At 45.0% G+C, this 20711-nt stretch overlaps 1 protein-coding gene across 3 annotated transcripts in view; it reads left to right on the top strand.

The window, feature by feature from the left end:
* The window catches only part of TPK1 (thiamin pyrophosphokinase 1), a 385084-nt gene that overhangs the window by 110105 nt on the left and 254268 nt on the right, over nucleotides 1-20711 (top strand). The window contains exon 1 of one of the 3 annotated variants that reach the window (XM_061996852.1): nucleotides 8567-8701. The exons of the other annotated variants lie outside the window; for them this stretch is intronic. Coding sequence (XP_061852836.1) covers nucleotides 8659-8701 — 43 coding nt within the window. The 5' untranslated portion in view covers nucleotides 8567-8658. Of the gene's footprint in view, nucleotides 1-8566; nucleotides 8702-20711 lie in introns of those variants that run through there. 3 annotated transcript variants of the gene reach the window in all.

Consider the following 20711-nt stretch of genomic DNA (forward strand, 5'->3'; position numbering starts at 1 on the left):
AGCCTCAAGTGTAACACAGATTTCTTTGGCTTAGCATCTTAAGTAGGGGATGTTTGCAAGAGTATTCCCTTCTCCACTTCTTGCAAAGGCAGGAAATCATATTAATCAGCTTTGCTAAAGTCACTCCGCTCTCCTATTTCAGGTAGGAGGACCCAAGGTTAGAACTCAATAGAAGAGGGGAAGAAAAACTTAGGGAGCAGCGAGGAGGAAAAGAAAGGAATGAGGAAACAAGTATTAAAATGAGAGAAAACAAGAATAAAGGAAACACACAAAGCATAGTCATCCTGATCAGTAGTGATGTTCACATGAATTATTAATTGTAAGCCTTTTAAAGCTCAAATAGTTTGGCACATTGAGCTAAAGGAATTGCCTCGTTTAAATAAAACCTGCCAGGTAGCGTGGCCCGATGCTAATGAAACTGGTACAACTGGGTGTTTCAGAATTGGCCTATTTAAGATCCTGCTTGTGTCTGTGAATTCATGGCTGTCTGCAGAACAGATTTCACAGGTAAAATTAATAAACTACTATTATCCAGGCAGAAGTCCATGTCGTGGTTCCACACGGAGAGCTTTGGGTATGAGAAATGGCGGGTTACGAAGGAACCTCAACCGGGATTCTGCTGTTCTTTGGCACTTCTGCTGCTGCAAGGATGCCAAAAGCTTCCTGCTGGGCTTGGTTTCCCCTCTGCCCCCTGTGCCATTTGCCACTTACAGAGAGAGAGGACGCCCTGGAGCTCTGTGCTAGGAACCTTACCGGGCTCTTCCTTTTCCCAGCTGTGCTGTGAACCTCCCGTCTGTCCTTTACGCTTCGTGAGCAGAACCTTGAAATGTGAATAATACTGTTGCTTTAGTGATCTTTAGTGATGATACCCCGGTGACCAGGCTGATACTTATTGAATCTCAATTTGAAACATCTTCCTCATTGATATTTGGGTATAACGGTGAGAAACCTTTCAGCAATGTCCCTGATAGACTCAGAACCATTCCTGCAGTGGAAGCCTGGGCATGACTTGGCACTGTTGGGGAGGGAGTAACTTCAGGGATGGCCAAGGGAATTAAAACACCTGAAGTGGCACTAAGCAAATGTTCTAGGTATTGTGGTATACTCTGCACAATTTCTTAAAGGGGAGGCAAGCAAAAGCAGAAGGTTCTGCAGGAGTAGAAGTCTGCTGCATGAGCAGCCCTGTTGGATGTCGTAGTCTGCCTTAAAAAGTGGGAGATGGATTTGCTAAGGAGATGAGGTGCCAAGGGATGAATGCAACCAACCTCAGCAAAAATCTCACGGGGTGCTAATCTGCACTTGAGGCACTCCAAAATCTGACTGTAAGTCTTAAGTAAACGGCTCTCTAGCTTCTCATCAAGCAGGTAAAATAACCCCCAGACAACTAACTTTGCCTTACAGTTTGTTCAATTCTGAGTGCATTTTGCAGAAATCACTGGGCTTTGTGCATGGGGCAGCTTAAAGAACAGAAATACTTTCTTTGTTTGACATTTTAGACATTTCTAAATGACAGCTGTATGTATAATTCCTTTGCACAAGTTCTTCATTAACATATTTAAGGTAGATGCAGGAGCACAGGTAACAAAACTGACCTGCTGTTTTACATCTGATGTTCATACCACTTTAAAATTAAGCTCATTAAAGCTAATAGAATGATCCATTGTCAGGGCCTTCAGCTGCAGACCTAGAGGTGACAGGCTATTTGGTGAACAATTTACTGAGTGTCTCACTCCCTTCTCCTTCTTAACCATGGGCATTGTAAGTTCATTCTATTAACCTTAATAGGTTTGCTTTCCAAGGGTTTTACTCTGAAGATTTAAATGTGAACTCTCTCATATGTCAGCCTGCAGCTAACTTAAGCACCCAAACTAAAAGAAGATGTGATATATTTATCTGTGTGTGCATTTGTGTGCATGACCACAATAGCAGCAAGTAAAGCACATGAAGAAACATGCACTGTGCCCAGCGTGATGCTCCTCACTGTAGGTGTTTCATGTTCCATAGGGTCTCTCAGGAGTTGTTCTTTCTCCCAATTAAAGAAGCATTAAGGGCAAGCATCTCTAGTTAGGAGTTATCTTCGCATGCTCTGGCTGAAAAAGGCCTACAAGGGAGAGACAGTTGGTTTCCTCCCGTAACAACTCCAGCATATATACCTGAGGCTGCCTTCTGTCCCAGCAGGTGGTTCTTTTCTCTCCACCTGGGACCCAAAGACAGAATTAGCAAGCGAGTCATTCCAGATTTAGCATCAGTTGAGGGCAGGCTCAGGCAGCTTTGTTCAGACTAATGGGACAGAATAGCAGCCATTATCTTTTCTCTATTGCTGCCTTTTAAACTGCTCATCAGGCTGGCTGCTGCCACTTTATGGAACCTAACAAAGACATTGAAACAGCTGGATGCTTCAATTTCCATCCCAGAGATCCTCAGAATGGCTCCCCCTCTCTACTCCTGGTAGATTTAGGTCCTTGCAGGGCACACTTCTTCCCTTACTTTGAGTTGGAGCAGTAGCTTGGAGAGGTCAGTAAATGTCAGCTGTTGGTGGCCTTGCTTTTTACCATGCTGGCTGTCACCACCACAGAGAATGCCATGCAGGACTCAGCCAAACTTAGCCCAGCCCAGGCAGAAGTGATGCTGAAGATTCATGAGCAGCAGCTACCCTTCTTATCCTGTGACACCATTCACTTGATCTCTGCAGCCTTGCAGGGCTGCCCTGTGTGCTCAGACATCTGCAGGTCAAGGTTGTCCTCTGCAGTTGCACAGGACCACTTCATTCCCATGGAACAGGGGTGAGAACATAACAGACCACCACTGAAGCCACTGCAACGTTCAACCTGAATGCAGCAGCACGTGGACACGGTCAGAGACTCAGGAGGGTATTGATCACACCTCAACACGCCTACAGGAGCACAGAGTCATTTTGGTTGGGAAAGCTCTTTAAGCTCCCGGAGTCCAAGCCCTCCCCTCACAAGCCCTACCACTAACCCATGGCCCTCAGCACCTCACAGCTATTGGACTGCACCATCTCTGTTCAGTGTTGTCCACAACAACGTGATAGCAGCCAGTCTGATGAAAATGCCTCCCAGTTATCACTTCAGTACTCAAAATCCTCTTTCCAAAGTTTACCCTCCATCCATCACCACAACACAATATTGTTGATGATCACAGTAAGTTCTTTTCTCACTGTGTTTAGAACTGATTGATAAATGCATGCCATCTGTGTGTTCACTAGTAATACGGATTTATTTGTATTTGGCTGTTGATCTTGGGTCAGTTTAAAAGTGTGGCCGTACCTCATCAGTGCCATTACAGACATTGGGAAACAAAGGCATAGAAGGATACAAACCCAGGCTCTCAAAGATATGTTAGCTTTAATATTTAAGGTCTATCTCCACCCTGCTCTACAGCACAGCACAAACAGACTGCACTTAGTCTTTTTTTTTTTCCACTGTATTATGATCTCTTCAAGACCTGCAACAAACGTGAAGTTGGCTCTATTAACAGCTGCAGGACTTGAAGAGTGTGTGGGCTAGATTCTGTCTGCCTGTGACTATTGGCAGGGTTTGGTTTGGTTTGGTTGGTTTTATTTTTCTCTTTTCCCCTGAAGGATCGTGCCTTTCAAATTGGAGTTTGAAGGAGGTTGTGGGGACTCAAATTGTTGGCACAGGAGAATTGCAAGGATATAATGTCTATAATAAAGCATTCCATTTATCTACTGATGCCTGCATTCTTTGAATTATAAAGCACTTAGGGATGTTCAGACAATCAGACAGCTGAGCTAGCTAAACATTCCCAACCTTATTATTCTGCATAAATAGTGGAATAGGTACCAGAATGAACCATCCCAGCCTGCTAGTTTTAACTCTGGGTTCATTTTAATATAAAGTTAAGCTGTGGAGAGGAGAAAATATTCTTAACATTTACATGTTGCATGAATCCTGGCTGCCAGCCTTGTACAGACTGTCTGGTTTAAAAGGAAAAAAATGGAATAGCAGGAGGAACAAATGGCCCCTACTTTTACAAACAGCTTGTTTCAAACATCAACAAGAGAGATGGGTAGATTTGGTTCTCCAAGGCTTCAGATACACGTCCCCAGTTACTGAAATCTGCCCTAGTTTTTGAACAGTACCCAAAGTACTTCTCAGTTAAGCACAGAGATACGATTCCTATTCTGGTGAAAGATGGCAGAAGGGAAGGGGCAAAAAATAAAGCATTAAATGATGATGTCTGGCATTACCAGACCAATTTGACCTTGGTCTGGCAGAAGGGAGTTACGCTGTGGGAGCTAAGAGACAGGTCCTATCGTTTTGCTGGACAAAGCCCTTAAACACCTCTAGACCCTTCAGTCTCAACTAGATTGGGTTGTTTCAAAGAAGGGGAAAAATACTAATAGCAACTAATTAACTTGTGGTGTACATCTGTACCAGGATAGACAAGAGACCCATGGTCCTACATAAGATAAGCGAACCATGCTTTAACAGGCTTTAACCCCGTTGTATAAATCCCACTGAAATGCCCCTGCAGTTCATGCTGAGATCCCTCTTCTTTCCTTGCAAAGTCCCAGGAGATGTTCTGGGTAAATACAAGCTGCTGCCCTCCTAATCACCCTTCAACTCTTCCCATCTCATCAGTTTCAGTCATGCTGAAGTGCAGCGCTAGACATGTCATAAATGTGCTTTATGGAAGCTGCTTCTCTGAACACTTTTCCTAAAGAAGCAGAAGCTCTCTGGAGTCTGATAGGAATAATTTTAACATATACATAGAAACAACTATATATATAAATTGCAGTTTCTCCATACATAGTCCAGTCATTAAGTTTGTACTAAATTAACAGAATATATCAGATGAACAGAGAATATATCTGCCTGGCCAGATAGCAGGGGAGGTTTAAAAGGCCTGAACACTCCCTCAACCTTTCCTGCCAATCTTTCAGAAACTTCCCCTGTCAGACAGCCTCATCTGTCACTCAGGAACTATATCTGCCAGCTTGTTTATTCTCCCACTTAGGGTTGAGGCCACCTGCCCTCCTTTTAGCTAATCAGAGGAGACAGCAGTAATCAAAGCACAGGATCAATGCTCCTGGGATGTCTTTCCTGAATAGCCTCTTTTGTATGTTCTTCTGCAAACCTTGTAATGTAGTGATATACAACTAGAGGAAAAGAACAGGGGAAGAAGTCTTTGGTTTGGTTTGATTTGAGGTCCAGCTAGAGGAAGGAAATATGGCTGAATCTTGAATGCTACCTGGAAAAAACAGGTGTAATATTTACTGAGGGATTTGTCACGTGTGGCAAGAAAAAGCTGTCGCTACTTCATTAAGTGGCAGCCCTTCACGGGGAAATTCAGCGGATGTTCTAGCACAGAGGTAAAGTGCAGAAGGTAGGTGAAAATGCTTATTTTCCAAAAAAGTAAGTTAGCCTCCTGACTGCTTGTTGTCCTTAAGGGACTCTCCATAAGGGAACTTGCCAGGCTGGGTGGAGTTATTCACTTTCGCCTCTCTGAAACTTCCTCTACTAGATGCCTTTTTTAGGCTCTGCTAAACAATATTAAATAGTTGTCAGGTCCTGCCTTTGAGATCAGTGCATTTCGACTGAAGCTGTTCCTGTGGAGTTGACTCTTAAAAAGAGCTTTATACTGCGGATGAGAGGTTTGTACTTGAAAGCAAGGGCAGTGAAAGAAAGCCAGAGTTCAGGCAGAGAAAGTGCATCTCACTTGTTTGCCCCTTGCCAAGTTGTGGAGTGGGCCGGCAGTTTGCCTTACCTTGCAGACCCCTGAAAGCATTTCAAGGATACCAGTGCCAGCCCGTTCTCTCAAGACTGATTTCTCTTTGTAATGCTGCTGTTGTGATGAATCATGCATTGCTATGATTAGCAGAGAGAAGTACCATTATTATTTTGCAGCGGTGGCTGGTAAAGGATTGCCTGGAAGCCCAGGGCTGACAGAGGTGGAAAAAGCATCTTGGCAGATACGAAAAGAGCGAAGGAGATGGAAATTGTTGCATTTTCAGGGAAAAAAATAGTGATGAAAAGGATCAAGGGGTAATTTTATCCAGCAGTAGGAAAATGTCTGGTAAAATCAAAAGGAGGAGAGGAGGAAGCTGGTTCTTCCTAATGCTGGTTGACCTTAACCTGCATAAAGAAGGATGCTGAGACGATACCAAAGTTGTAACAGTTTTTCAAGTTCTTGGTGGAGAGGGAAGAAAACTTTCAAATGACACAGAAGTGATACGGAACATTTCCTATTCCCTAGTGTAAATACAGTAAGGTTGTGATTGTCCCTGCCACCTTTCCCGTGTTTCCCAGTAACCGCTCACTCCTCTCGCTGTCCAGACAGGGACAGCTCCACTGCCCCTGAGTCCCTGCCCATCTTCACGGGCTGAAGTTGCTTTGCAGACTGCAATCTCTTACGGGTGCCAGCGCCAGCGTCTCCAAAACGCCCACAGCAAAGGCTTGGTGGCTGACGTCCCTTAAATTGTGTTGATCTGAGCGTGACTCTCGGGATAACACTGTGGGCTGATGTGTTTGGTTCTATTTCCCTCCCTTTTAAGTGTTCATCATGCCGTGTTTTTCCAAACGGCTACTAAAACGAGACCTCGTCCTCCCGCACCGCTCCACACCAGGCTGCCTTAAGGCACGGAACGGCACGCCCCACACCGGCAGAGCCTTCTCGGCTACCAGACTGCGGGGGGCGGCGCTGAGCAGGGCCGAGGCTGGGCAGAGCTCAGGGGGCACCGGGGCCGCGAGAAGCCGCTCCGTCAGGAACCGCGGCCACAGGCCGTGCGCCTCTGCTGCCCCCTGCTGCGGGGCCGCGTCCCCGCCGGCTCCCTCAGCCGCCGCGTCCCCCTCAGCCGCCGCGTCCCCCTCAGCCGCCGCGTCCCCCCTCAGCCGCCGCGTCCCCCCTCAGCCCCCGCGTCCCCCTCAGCCGCCGCGTCCCCCTCAGCCGCCGCGTCCCCCCTCAGCCGCCGCGTCCCCCCTCAGCCCCGCGTCCCCCCTCAGCCCCGCGTCCCCCTCAGCCCCGCGTCCCCCCTCAGCCACCGCGTCCCCGCCGGCTCCCTCAGCCCCGCGTGCCCCCTCAGCCGCCGCATCCCTGCCAGGCCAGGCCAGGCCAAGCTCGGGGTGAGCTCCGTTTAGTTTAGTGCTGGGCCTGGCAGTGTTAAGTTGGTTGATCTTAAAGGTCTTTTCCACCTGTAGTGACTCTGTGATTCGGTGTACCTGCAGCATCAAAGGCTGGGGCCAGAAGGGGGAAATAAGGGAGCCACGTGTTGGGGCTCAAAATTTGGCCCCCGTGCTCCCAGCACGAATTTTAATTTAACAGATCTTATGCATTTTGTGCCTAAAGAGGATTAATTTCTAATAACTTACAGTTAACTGGGAAACTATATTAGACAATTTGTAATGATATTCAAATAGTGTTAGTTGAGACTTGAGCTACAACTACCCAATGCTGTGGTGTTCTGCCACCACGGGAGGACAAGTGACACAGTGCGTGGGCAGTTCCACTGCTCGGGCCTTGTGCAGGGGCAGCAGGTGACGCCAGCCCCTGCAGCGATGCCAAAGCTGGGCCGACAGCCCCTGGACCTGTCATCCCCTAAGCAACAAGGGACAGGACAAGAAGAATTGTCCTCCTGTAGACAGGAAAACATTCTTCCCCCAAAGGCTTGTCCAGCCCTGTGCCAGGCTGCCCAGGGAGGTGATGGAGTCCCCATCCCTGGAGGGATCCCAAAGCCTTGGAGCTATGGGGCTGAGGGCCATGGCTTAGTGGTGGCTGTGGCAGTGCTGGGGTTGGACTCGATGAGCTTAAAGGTCTTTCCAACTTCAGTGACTCTGAGTGCAGCAGAGCTGGAGGCTGGCAGCAGCACACAGGCAGCATGGAAGGGGCCGAGCTCTGGCTGATGGATTGCAGCTGCAGTTCACGGCTGCGACTTTATCTTTGTCAGTTTCGATGGTGTGAGAGCAATTGACGACTTTTTGAGTGAACTGTTCATTACAGGAACTCCAAGCAGAACACTTCCAGCGCAGACAGTGACTCGCGGATTTCGTTTCCTTTTTAATGACGGTGTCTATCACTCCTTGCCCCAAGTAACCCCTCTGCACGCTAGATAATGTGTCATAAAAAGCATAAACAGCAGCCGCTGTGTTACAAAGGCGTTTCCTCGCCTTGTAGCCGCTCTGCACCGCCTCCCGCAACGAGGCCCTGAGGAGGTCGGCGCTGCTCAGGTGTCAGGAACGCCCCCGGGGGCCGGCGGCAGCCGCTGGGCTGCGGGCAGGTGAAACCCCTTTACGGGGAACGGACGCAACTTCCTCCATCCTTCCCTCGGGGCCCGCCCGGGCGCTGCCGGGTCCCCGTGGCCGCCCGCCCCCGCCCCGGCACAGGCCTGAACCGCCGCTGCGTCCTGCCCCGCCTTCCCGCTGCTGAATCCACCGCCGAGCAACGGATCCCGGCGGTGAGCGACTGCCTCGGCTCGCCCTCGCCCCCGCCGCGCCGAGCCGGGTACCGGCGCAGTGCGGGACAACGCGCGGCCGCAGGGGCCCGGGGCCGAGGGCGAAGGGCGGGCGCGGCGGAAAGCGTTCCTCGGGGAAAGGGGAGCAGCGCTGCTCTCCGCCTGCACACTCTCCCCTCTCCCCACCCCCTCCGTGCTGTTTGTGGGGAGCAGGGCGGCGCGGGGCCATGGAGCGCGCGTTCACGCCGCTGGACTGCCTCCTGCCCGCCGGTACGGTACCTCCCGCTCCCGGCCGGCGTCACCCGGGGTGGGGGCGAACGTGGGGAGCAACGGGGCGGGGCAGCCGCAGCACACTCCTCCCCCCAACCCCCTCTTCCTCCTTCCCCGGCGTGCGCGGCTTGCAAACGCTCCGGTGCGAAACGGCATCGCCTCTCTGTGTTCTGTGCTCGGGCTGCTCTCTTTCATACCACACTCAGAGACCCTCTCCTCGTTCATCCGTGTCCTCATTTAATATTTCATACAAGCACGAGTTGGATTTTGAGCTTGTATGGTGAGAGAGTTGCAAGCGAGAGGTTAAAAATAGGAAAATATTTTAGAAATTACATAGAAACACATAACGTTAAAAATATTTTAAAGTGCTAGTGCCCGCTTCTTTGTTGTGCAGGCATCTGCAGGCAGGAGGCCTTCAAAATCAGCCTGAGAAGCGGCCAAGGGAGGGAGCCTTAAGGGAGCCTTGCGGCTGCGAGACAGTCACGTTTTTGGTAACAGACCATGGGACCAAGCAGTCAAACAACTTCAGATCAGTTTCAGCAAGGCCACGGTGCCCAAACAAGATACTTGTTTCAGTAAATGTGAAATTGACATCACAGTGTTTCAGTAAACGTGAAATTGACATCACGGTTGACACCTTTCAAAATGATAATAAGCTAAAAGGAGTACAGGCTAAACATATATGACTCTCCATCCAAATCACGTTGCACATCACCTCATATTGCATGTGTAATGGGGAGATGGGGGCTTCTTTTTTCTGTAAAGTGTATAAGAAGTGTTCTTTCCTTTTTTTGATGTACATGCATTAGGAGGAAAGATCCCCCTGTGCACCCAGTGCTGCAAGAAACTAATGTCAGCTTTTTCACTATAAAACTGGTTTGGACAGTGCCTTCCTGTTGCAGATTTCAGTAACATCTTTCTTAGTCTGCCAGTTTACCATCTTAACTGCTTTGGAGTTAAAACCTTAGCCCCTTTGCTTTTAAAATCTAAGCCAGTTTTCCTTTAATGCCTTAGCCCCTTTGCCTTTAAAGCCTTAACTCCTTCGGCTTCAACTGATATCTCAGTTAACTTTCCACAGCTTTCCTGGGTTGGCAGGGCTGAGCATGCCAGTGAAGCATATCTCTTGGGCACAGGTTCCTCCCTGTGCCTTTGGCATCAAAGGTCCTGGCCTCACCTGTTTAGTAAATATTATATGTGTGTTAAACAAAGGCCTCTTTTCTGATAAATTATAAACAGTACATATTTCTCTATAATGTGATTACAAAGCTGCATAAAAATCATTTTGGCACAGCAGCTGAATTGTAACTAACACTGTTCTTTTCTGCTCTGTTCTGGCACTGAGACTCAAGTGGCCATGGTGAGGTGCACATTATTTGTTTTAAGATCTGGAGCTGTACAGGATGTACACTTTTAACAGTGGAGTGACTTTTTACAGCTAGCACTTTAACAGCATGTTTAAACTCTTTACAGTATTTTTATTTTTAAGTTGTGTTTTGCTCTAATCTTTAAAAACTTCTTCAGTGTGTTAAAAACTAGTAACAGGTAAAGCTGTACTCATGGTATTCCTGCCAGAAATTGATATTTGACTGTGTGTCTGTGTTTTGAGGTGCATTATTGCTTTGAGTAGAAACAGGGAATGGACGTGGAGATTTTAACAGGTTAATGGGTAGAGAGGAACCTCATGAGGTTCAACAAGGACAAGTGCAGAGTCCTGCAGCTGGGAAGGAACAGCCCCATGCACCAGGACAGGCTGGGGGTGACCTGCTGAAGAGCAGCTCTGCAGAGAGACACCTGGCAGTGCTGGTTGATAATAAGCTCAACATGAACCAGCAATGTGCCCTCGTGGCCAAGAAGCCAATGGCAGCCTGGGGGCATCAAGAAGAGTGTGGGCAGCAGGTCAAGGGAGGTTCTGCTCCCCCTCTACTCTGCCCTGGTGAGGCCTCATCTGGAGTCCTGTGTCCAGTTCTGGGCTCCTCAGCTCAAGAGGGACAGGGAACTGCTGGAGAGAGGCCAGCACAGGGACACCAAGATGATCAGGGGACTGGAGCATCTTTCATATGAGGAAAGGCTGCAGGAACTGGGGCTGTTTAGTCTGGAGAAGAGGAGACTGAGGGGGGATCTCATTTATAAATATCTAAAGGATGGGTGTCAGGAGGTTGGGGCAGCACTTTTTTCTACAGCAGCCAGCAACAGGACAAGGGGTGATGGGATGAAGCTGGAACACAAAAAGTTCCATTTAAACATAAGAAAAAACTCTTTCAGTGAGGGAGCCCTGGCACAGGCTGCTCAGGGAGGGTGTGGAGGCTCCTTCCTTGGAGGGCTTCAAGACCCGCCTGGACATGTTCCTGTGTGACCTGATCTAGGTGACCCTGCTTCTGCAGGGGAAGTTGGACTGGATGATCTCTAAAGGTCCCTTCCAACCCCTACCATTCTATGATTCTATGAACTTTTATTTGTTGTAGTGTTTGATGTCCTCTTGTATGAGATGAGGAGCTACTACTTAGTAGGAGTGCACAGTAAGGTGATACATAAACGTACCTTAGAATTTAACCCTGGGGAAGATGTTACCCAGGTATTGCTATTTATATTCTAGGATGGCTGTGTTATAATCTCCATTTTCCAGCAGTTGATTGGGTTTTGGGTTTTTTTTTCACCCCTTCCTTTGGTAATGTTTGATTTGAGTTGAAAATTTGGGATGTTTGTTCAGAGTTCTCAGGTGACCCACGGCCTTGTCAGACCAGAGACTTCAGCTGGGTGTCAAGAAGTCTGCTGCTTCTAAAGAGATGGCTGCTGCAAGTGTAAGAATTGGTTATACAGGACAATACCTATGGAGTGTGCAGTAGTGCCACGTCAGGATCCTTCTCATCATTACAGACACATGATCAGCATTTCAGATTGGTTTAGTATTGCTCAAAGTATTGAAGGCTGAGCAGATTTATTTGGCAATACCAGTTTAAATTCTGGTATCCTGCTTAGGGAACTCAGAAACAAGGTTTTTAAAGTTGAGTAGGTGAAATGGGGCTTTTGAATTCTTCTTGAAGATGTACTAGTAATTTCTCCATCTGTTTGCTTCAATGGGGTATGTATTTAAGAGTCCAACTAATGTAAAGCTAATCTATGTAGAACATGATGCCTCTTAGAAGCTACTTATTAAACCCTGGCGAGGACACTGAAGTAAACCCTTGTGAGGACCTTGTCCCTTGCCTTCAATAATATAAAGGTAGCTATGGATATAATGTTTCTGGTTGCTTTCTGAAGCAACCCCCCATGCAAACCCAGTGGTACATTACGGTGGGGAGAATGTGAAAAACTTGTCAACTGTGTTTGGAGATTATTGGTTACTTCTTTTGCTTTTTTAAGTTTTCAGATATTTATAGGGAACAGAATAAAACACTTAAGAGATTTTGGTACCCGGTGTTAAGTACCTGAATTGAAATGTCAGGACTCTGTGCCTGGGTGTTTTCAGTCAGCACAATTAAAGTGAGTTCTTATTTAGATAGTAGACTCTATATCTCCCTGTGTAGCACCTGACTGAGGTCTATATAGCAGATATTTGAGGACTGTGGTGCTAAACTGATAGGCTCAGAGGCTTTGAATGTTATTTAGTCCAGCAGCTGGAGCACAGCTGAAAAGGACTGCGTGACAGTCAGAAAGCTGTGCTATGTACTTCAGAACTGTGTAGATTTGCTTAATATAGTTTAGAATGGGTAATGAGGTAGGATTTAGAAGTGACATTGAGGTCTAAATTTGAGTATTACATACCAATACAGGTATATTTTAATTTTCTCATGAAATGAAACTGTTAAAAAGGCTCATAGAAGTGTGTCCCCCCCCCCGAAGCCTTGTCTGCTGCTGTGATAGGGTTGGGCAGAAGCTTCGCAGAGTGAAGCTGTGATGCTGTTGTTGTAGGAAGCTCAGAGTCAGTGATGTCACTACGGCCTGTGAATGATGACCAGAGCAACTTGGTTTCTTCTGGGGCATTCTTTGATAGACTAGAGATTTCCTTCCCGCTGTCAATACCCTTTTCGTGCTCTATCATTGCCTTCTGCTGCATTTCTCAGACTATGCTGCAGGTGCTTCTGCAGAGAGAGAAGTGTTTCTAATTTATTTGTCTAATACCATGAACTTCAGGAGCTGAATGTGCTATGCTTGTGAATGCCTAACAGTGGAAGTACTGCAGCATTGTCTAATAAGATTGCCCCTGAATACTACTTGAGACTTTTAGAAGGGCAGAGGTCCAGGTTCCTAAACTATGTTTTCTCACAGTGAAATTTTACATAGTGTGCCATAATGTGGACTGGATTCTCTCTCATCTCCAGATATAATTAATGATTTTTTTGCCTTGCATAGTCCTTAAAATGCAGCTTATGCGGTTTTTTTTCAAGCAGAGTGAGGAAGAAGGAGGATTTTTCCTTCAGTTTATAATCCAACATGTCCCATTAGCAGCATCTTGTTGAGGTGGAGGGACTGCAAAATAGAAACAAGTCTGGCCCGTCTGTTCTCTTCTGTGCCTTGTAGAGGATCTGAGGGTTGGCCTTCTCTTGTCCCCACTCCTCTATGCCCCAAGTCCTGTGACTAAATGTGCTCCTGAGCTATGCTGCATTGAGAGCTAGTGGTTAAGAGTTTGTCTGCTGGGAAGAGGGTGTGCTAGCTTCATCTCGCTGAAGGTCATCTGTGTATCTGATTGTCATGAGAGACACAGCCACAACAAATAGGACAAAGACTGCTTCAGAATTATGTGGAGATATATAGTTGTCTCTTTGTGCAAAGGGACTATAAAATTCTGCATTGAATTTAAAGCATGGAGAACAAGAGGAAGCAACAGTATGCTGTGAGCACTATTCCATCATTCTGCAAGCTTGATTGTCTCTTGCTTTACTATAAGTCTTCTTGTGGAAACACTACTGACTGTAAACAAGTTACCTCTGAAAGGATTATATCACCTTTCTAAATGCCTGAGGCTTAAACTCCTTCTTTAACGTTCCCTTTTCTCCAACGCAAAGAATTGGAAGTGATTTGTAAAACAGTGAGTTTGCCATTCACTGAATGACCTCCAGCTTAGGTGAGCATCAATTACCATCTAAATGCCCCTTCACTAGAGCTCCACATGGTCTCTACAATGCATTATCTTACAGTCTAACGTGCAAAATCCTCTGGCAACAGTCAAGACATAGATTTAGGAAATCAACTTGATGGTCTCTGTTAGCTTTTGAACATTAAAGACATTTGGCAGTTGGAGTCCCAGGCTATTGGATTGCTCTGTAATTGTACAGGTTTCATGCCACTCCTATTGCATCACAGCAGAGAAGTTTTTAGGTGAGTCAGATTGTTCAAAGGTTGTGATCAGGTTGTCCAAAGTTGAAAAATGTTAGCAAGGCTCTCAGTCCTTTAAGACTCTTTCAAGAGTTCCTGAATGCAGTTAACAAGCACTTCTATATGACTGTTAGACTGTTCTGTCTTTTTAATTGAAAGACATTTAAAACATTTCCTTTTACGTGAATGTCGCTGGCCTGCTCGTGCTCTTCATTGCACAGAAGTAGTAACACCATGCATTTAACTGAGTTACCTGGGATGCCTCAGCTTTGGGGTTTTTCTTTGGGGTGGCTGTAAATGTTCAGCCTCTGACCCTGCTGCTTGCTAATTTGCTGTGCTGGATCAGCAATTGTTCTGTAAGTATTGTATAGATTACTTCCAGATGCACTTATGAGTAAAGTATTGCAGACATAATCACTGCTAACCTTTCCACTTTCTGTTAGATCTTTGCTTTTACCTTTGATAGCTTTTGGAATTTGTTTTGTTTGGGTTTTTTATGGAAGGTGAATATATATTTACTGGGTTTTGTACACACAGACAGCTCTCTTTTGAAATAAGATGACATGGAAGCTGGTTGTTGCTTTGCTTGCTTGGATTATAGATTCTCATCTCATTCAGTGTCAGTGCACTGATAGTTCATATCTTGTGGTCACTAATTGGTTATAGCTGCCTGTCTGCTGGATGGGAATATAATGGTGAAGGAATCAGAGGGGACCCAAAAAAATCAAACCAAAGAAACACCACCAGAGTGTAGGAGCAATAATGATGTCACTAGAGCTTCTGAGACAAAAAATGACATTCATTACTGCTTGCACAGATAGTAAAGCATTAAGATAAATTCATTTTGGAAGGTTTTGTTATTTTTCCACCAATTGAGGCTTTCAAGAGCCTGTGTTCTGTGAGGAGTCACTTAGGGGTAGCAGATTTGAGTCTTAAAGCTAGGAAATACAGTAGCTAGCCTCTTAATGTATCCTGTAGTGTCTTCTCCCCCACACCCTTTTTTTCCTTCTGTGATTTAACATCAGATAAGTAGGTGGGAAATATGCTTGTTCCAGACATCAAAATGTAGTTGGTATGCAATTAAATGTGGGTAGGACTGCTGGAAGGCATTTAAACTTATTAGTCTTTCAAAAGCATAATATTAATCTTAAGAAGGTACAAGAGGTCAAGGGAAATAATGGACTTTCAGGTTTTGTGGGATTTTTTTGAGCACGTTTTGCTTTCAGGTCTCTGGTCAGCTCAATATTTTAGCAGTATCACTGCAGTATTAGCATTATATTATATCTCAAATCTGTGTGTGTATATCTGTGTGGGAGGTGTGTGTATATATATATATATATATAAAAAAAAGCTAAGTTTGCCTTCTGGAAGTGCAAAACAGAAGAGCCTTTTTTTTTTTTTCCTGTTTGCAAAGCTCATCCAAATCTGATTTATGGAGAAACCAAATGTGGAGCAAAGAAATGAGGCAGTTTATTTACACAGGAGGAAACGTGATACATACGGGTTTCAGATTTCTCAAGATCCAAAGTAACAAATCCTAGACATACCTGTGGATTTGCTTTATATTTGAACATCCCGAGACATTCATCAAAGCTTCCTCTGTGTGGAAAACAGCAGCATCAAGTGTAAAACTTAAATCAAAGTCCTAAAATGAAAAAAAGATCTGGTAAGTAGATTTCACCTGGTACAAAATATAGTAAATCAACAGGAGAGACCTCTGATGACACCTGCTTGTTGCAACGTTGCACATCTCTGATCTCTGCAGAGAGGGGAATTTACAGTGTGTCCAGCAAAATTAGTTAGACTGAAAAGAACTGACTGTTGGTTGTCACTTTCTCTCCTGATCACAGCGAAGGATAACCAGTCTTTAAGATTTTGGGGCTTAAATCATTCTGTAGATTGTGTGTGGGATTACATGCAAGTAATTTAAGGAAACGAGTTCTGTTTTCCATCCAACTCTGACCTTAAACATGAGGAATATGATTAACAGTGTTTGGGTAGTCCTGCCTTTGCGTAATTAGAAAGAGAAATGAGAATTTCGAGTTGCTACAGGAACATTCAGTTAGTTAAATATTACACAGAGAGTACACACAGTAGCTTTTGGATTGCTTTTAAATTAAAGCTATTGCTATACCTCCAGTTGCAGCTGAAGTTGCTGGAAGGCTTTTCCTGTCATTTCCTAGCTTTGACTTTTATTTTGAATGGCAGCTGAATTTTCCCAGCACTAGTGCTGGTTCTTTGTAGCTTGTGTTGATGGATTGTCTGCCAGCTTCCCTCTCTGGCGGGACAGAAGCTGGAGGGATGCACGTGTTGATCAGGCCAATCGAAATAAACGGGAAGCTGGACAGTGAATTCAGTAGGAGCAGAACCTGTCCTCTCATGATTAATTTATTTTGTGGTTGTGGCTGCTGATGTGGGTACTGCTTGGTTCATTTATTTATTTATTTGTTTTCTTTTATTATAGCTCCTCTTTTCCCTTGTAGTCCTTCCTCAAAATTACCCAGTCAACATTGTTCTTGGGCAACACAGCAATCAGAGAGTAGGTTGGAAATATTTGTATGTGCAGTTTTTGGCCAGATTGTTCAATGGCTTGCAGTGGTGTAAGTTGTCTGCCTGTCTGCCATGAAGAAGCTAGTTCTAGCTGACAAAATATGCTGGTGCTACAAAGTACTGGGGCTACAAATTTGGTGCTAAAAAGCACCTCAAGAGTTCATCACCTGGAGAAGCTTTGACTTCTGTGACAATCTGAGTAAGGGTATGTGCAGACCTGCTTGGTCTGGCTTGTACAGCAAAGGCTGTCAGGAGAGATGGTCCTTCCTTTTCTGTTTTCTTTCAACAAACATAACAAGAACCCCGTTGCATATGTTACTTAAGCATACAGGGAAGAGCTGTGTCATTCTCCTTCCATAGCAGGAGGGCACTGGTCTGTAAATTAAATCTCTGTGTATGCATGTGTGAGATTTACTTGCCTTTATGCTTATAGCTGACTTAGCTGTGGCAAGCAAAGCAGTGACATATCGACCAGATGGAAGCACAGGCCGAAACGCCGCTTGCTGAGGATGAGTTAAAAGGATGCTGGGTTGAAACCACACCTAGGCAGTTGTTCAGCAGATGGTGTGACATATCACCCGAAACTTCCCCGAGGTGGGCTGTGTCACAGAACAACTGTGCAAATACAGGCTCAGTCTCCAAGTGCTCCAGTTTGAGACTTTGCACTCTTGGTAAGAGTTAGTTGTGGGGGGAAATCCTGAAAGGTGAGGCAAGGTTTATAGTACAGAGTTTGATCTGTGTATTGACAATGCATACAGATATTAAGATCTTTGTCGGCTTTTACTACATAACCAAATGCTTCTAATGCAGATGCTTTTACACAGGCAAAACTTTCATTTCTGGAAATGAGTGTTCTGCAAGCTGTTCCAGGTAAAGCACAGCCTTGTGAGTGCAGTCTGTGGCCCCATATGGAGCACTTTTGCTGCCCAGTTTGCACTTATATCTGACAGCTATCTAAGGAGTGTTTTGCCATAGTGCAAATCCAAAAGAGAAAAAATGTTAGGGAGGGCAGTTTGAGAGTCAAGCAGCTGAAGATCTGCGGCTTGGACACTTGCACTGCCAGAGGAAGTGACACAGTGGCTTAGCTCCTGTGGATGCAGTAGAATAGCTCTTGGGCAGTGTGTGATCACCTCATTTCATGATGAGTTCACTTCAGTATATCGGAGATGACTGAGCTCTGCTGTGAAAGCATCTGGCTCCATATTGCCACTTTCTACTACAAATGGGAAATTTACCTTTTGACTTCCTTAAAGAAGAGCTTGATTTACTTTTTAACTTTCAAGAAGGGGGGAAAAAAAGAGGCAATGTTGAGGAAACTTTTGTTAAGGGTAATTTAGTGTTTGGCTCCCTGGACTTTTGACAGCAGTGATCTTGAAAGGTCACTACCGCAAGACTCTGCTTCAAACAGATATAATGACTTCCACTGAGTTCAAAGTAGAGTGAAGGGTGTTATCTGCAAGCCTATCTTTTTAGGGTGCTGGTATATTCCTGCTGTTACTGACAGTGCTTTCCTATTAGCTCTCCTTTCTACCCAGCATCCACTGTAGGAATGACATTTAGTACTGTATGCACAGGCCTTCAGCCTTTCTAATTGACCTCGGTAACTGTGAACAGAGGATTTAAGTGGTCATTTTGTAACTGGGGGAAATGAAATCACTGATATCAGATATTTTTCCTTGAGCTAACTTCTTGCAGGGTTTTCACTTGGAAACTCAATTTCCTGGTTCCCCATGTGTCTATATAGACTACTGTTGGAATCTATGGGTCAGTAGTAATGCTGCTGCTGTATTAACCCAACTCATCCTAGGGAGTTCTGTCACTTGAGCCTGAGGAAGAATTTCTTCTTCTGTCTTAGTCTGCTGTCCTGTCATAAGTTAAATTTTTGTACCAGAAAACCTCTTTAATTCAGCAGGAAAATAGATCTACTGTGTAATGTTTTGCTTTGTCTTCTCTGTTTTTTTTTCCTCTCTGATCTGCAGCAGCCATAGTTGTGTTGACAAAGCCACAAGAGTAAGCCCAAATACACAGAGAGCACAGCAGTTGTCACTTAGGAGGAGCAACAGCAATGCTAGAAGAAGTAACATCTCCCTTTTAGGGTATGCTACACCTCCATGAGGAGGGTTTTCTGCCAGGTACATGGGCACTATGTTGTGACATGGACATGCTCTGCATGTCCCCTTTCACTGCAGTGGCCTGTTTTTCCTGCTGATGGAGTGTGAAGTCTGTGTGAAATTACCAGTCAGTGTCTGGCTTCCCCAGAGAAGGTGAGGAGTGATGAGCACTGGGTCTTGGCCTTGCGGTACCACTCAGTGGAGATGGCCATATGGTGTGGGAGAAGGTGCTTAAAAGGGGTGTCACAACAGATGTTTGATAGCATACCTGTTGCCAAAAGCTTTAAGTGTCAGCTAGCTCCAGTGAGGTACTGTCAGAGCAGTCACAGGGGTGCAGTTAAGGAGGAATGGTATATTTAGATCACACTGTAGTTTTTTATTTGCATTGGTGTGGTAGTGGCTATGTTTTGTCAGGCAGGCAAAGGCACAACAAGACCCACAGGTTGGACTTTGGAGCTAAAGAAATTGATATTTGAGTTAGGTACAGATGTTTTAACATGGAGCAGAATAGCTCCATGAATAGAGAGTTTTCTCCAGAATAGAGAGTTTTCTAGGAACCTACTTTCTCCTGATGTCCAAAAGGGACTTTAGATTAACAGAAAAAAAGCTCCTTTAATAAAATGGCTCCTATTTTTTTTTCTTCAGTAATTCAGAGTATATGTTTCTGAGGGTAAAAATCCTCAAGAGACTGCAGCTAGAAAGAGTTTATAGTTTTATCCACTTTGTACTGTCAGAATTAAGCTCTGTCATTTTAGTGCATGTCACTATAGAGACAAACCCTGTTTTCAGTGTGATTGATACAGTCGTTATTATCCTCAATGAGAAAGCGTGCCTCAAATTATGGGATTCCTGGTGATTTGAGGTGCAAGAGTTAGGGAAGCTGTGTGCAGTGTGTTCATACGCTGCATTGGCAGATGGCTGAGGTGAACACCCACCCTCTCTTCAGCTTTAAAAACCAGAATTGATGGCAGCATTGTCAAAACATGTCATCACTTGAAGTGTGGTGTGCAACAAACCACTGGCTCCACAACACATCCTGACACATAAATTGGGGCTTTGAAACAAATGATATTCTTACTATACAATTGTTTTCTTGTTTGGTTGGGGTTTTTTTTAGTTACTTTGTACTTAAAGTTCAAGATACTAACCTAAAAGTCTGTAGCACTTAGGAAAAGAGTATGGCACTGACATGTTTTCCTTGATATCTCGTATCAAGAAGCAGCTGTGCTTATATCATGAACTATACTTAGCCATCTGTCTGGAAGTTTAATTTCTTTTGATGGTGCTGGATAGGCATGTCAAATACCAATGCTGGTAGTTCATAGAAATAAAATACATCAAGATGGTAAGGGGAGAAGAGGAAGCAGAAGTGGAGGCTGAGAAGAGTACATTCTGTATCGTCAGTGGCTGAATAGTCCCTAGGTGCTTCCCCCTAGGGAAGAGTACAGGGGTTTTCAATCTAGTAGCTTTCCTGCTACCACTCTCACAGTAGCCTGTGGCTATAGAGGGCACAGAAGGTTATACCATAAAATAGAGGAAAGAAATGGAGCAAGGTTCAGGAAGAAATACTAGTAGTCTCTAAATGATATGCTGGCTTGAATTTACTTGATGGATGCCAAAAGCCATTCTTTCTTTTTCAGAGAAGACAACACCCTGCCTGAGAGCACAAAAACACCATTTTGCTCTTTAGAGACATAAAACTAGTTTTCCTGATGATTATTGATGTTTTGTCATTCATGCAATGAGTTTTCTTAGAGGATAGAAGTAAACCACCAGTGTCTCCCAAGAGAGTGGAACATGAACTGAAATGAGTTTAAGGTTTGAAATGTGCTAGCATTGGCACCAAGTCCTAAAATGATGTTGAAATTCCAGAATAGGACAATGGGGAACAGTGTAAGATACTAGGGTACATTTCAGAGGCAGACACACTAAACTTCTCTGAATATAATACAGCAAATCTAAAGTAGGAGGGCATTTCTATGGAGCTTTATACATATGCAGTCGAGATTTAAGTAGAAGGCTGAACTTTGAATGTA

Source organism: Colius striatus, chromosome 5 (assembly GCF_028858725.1).
Source record: "Colius striatus isolate bColStr4 chromosome 5, bColStr4.1.hap1, whole genome shotgun sequence".
Taxonomy (NCBI): domain Eukaryota; kingdom Metazoa; phylum Chordata; class Aves; order Coliiformes; family Coliidae; genus Colius; species Colius striatus.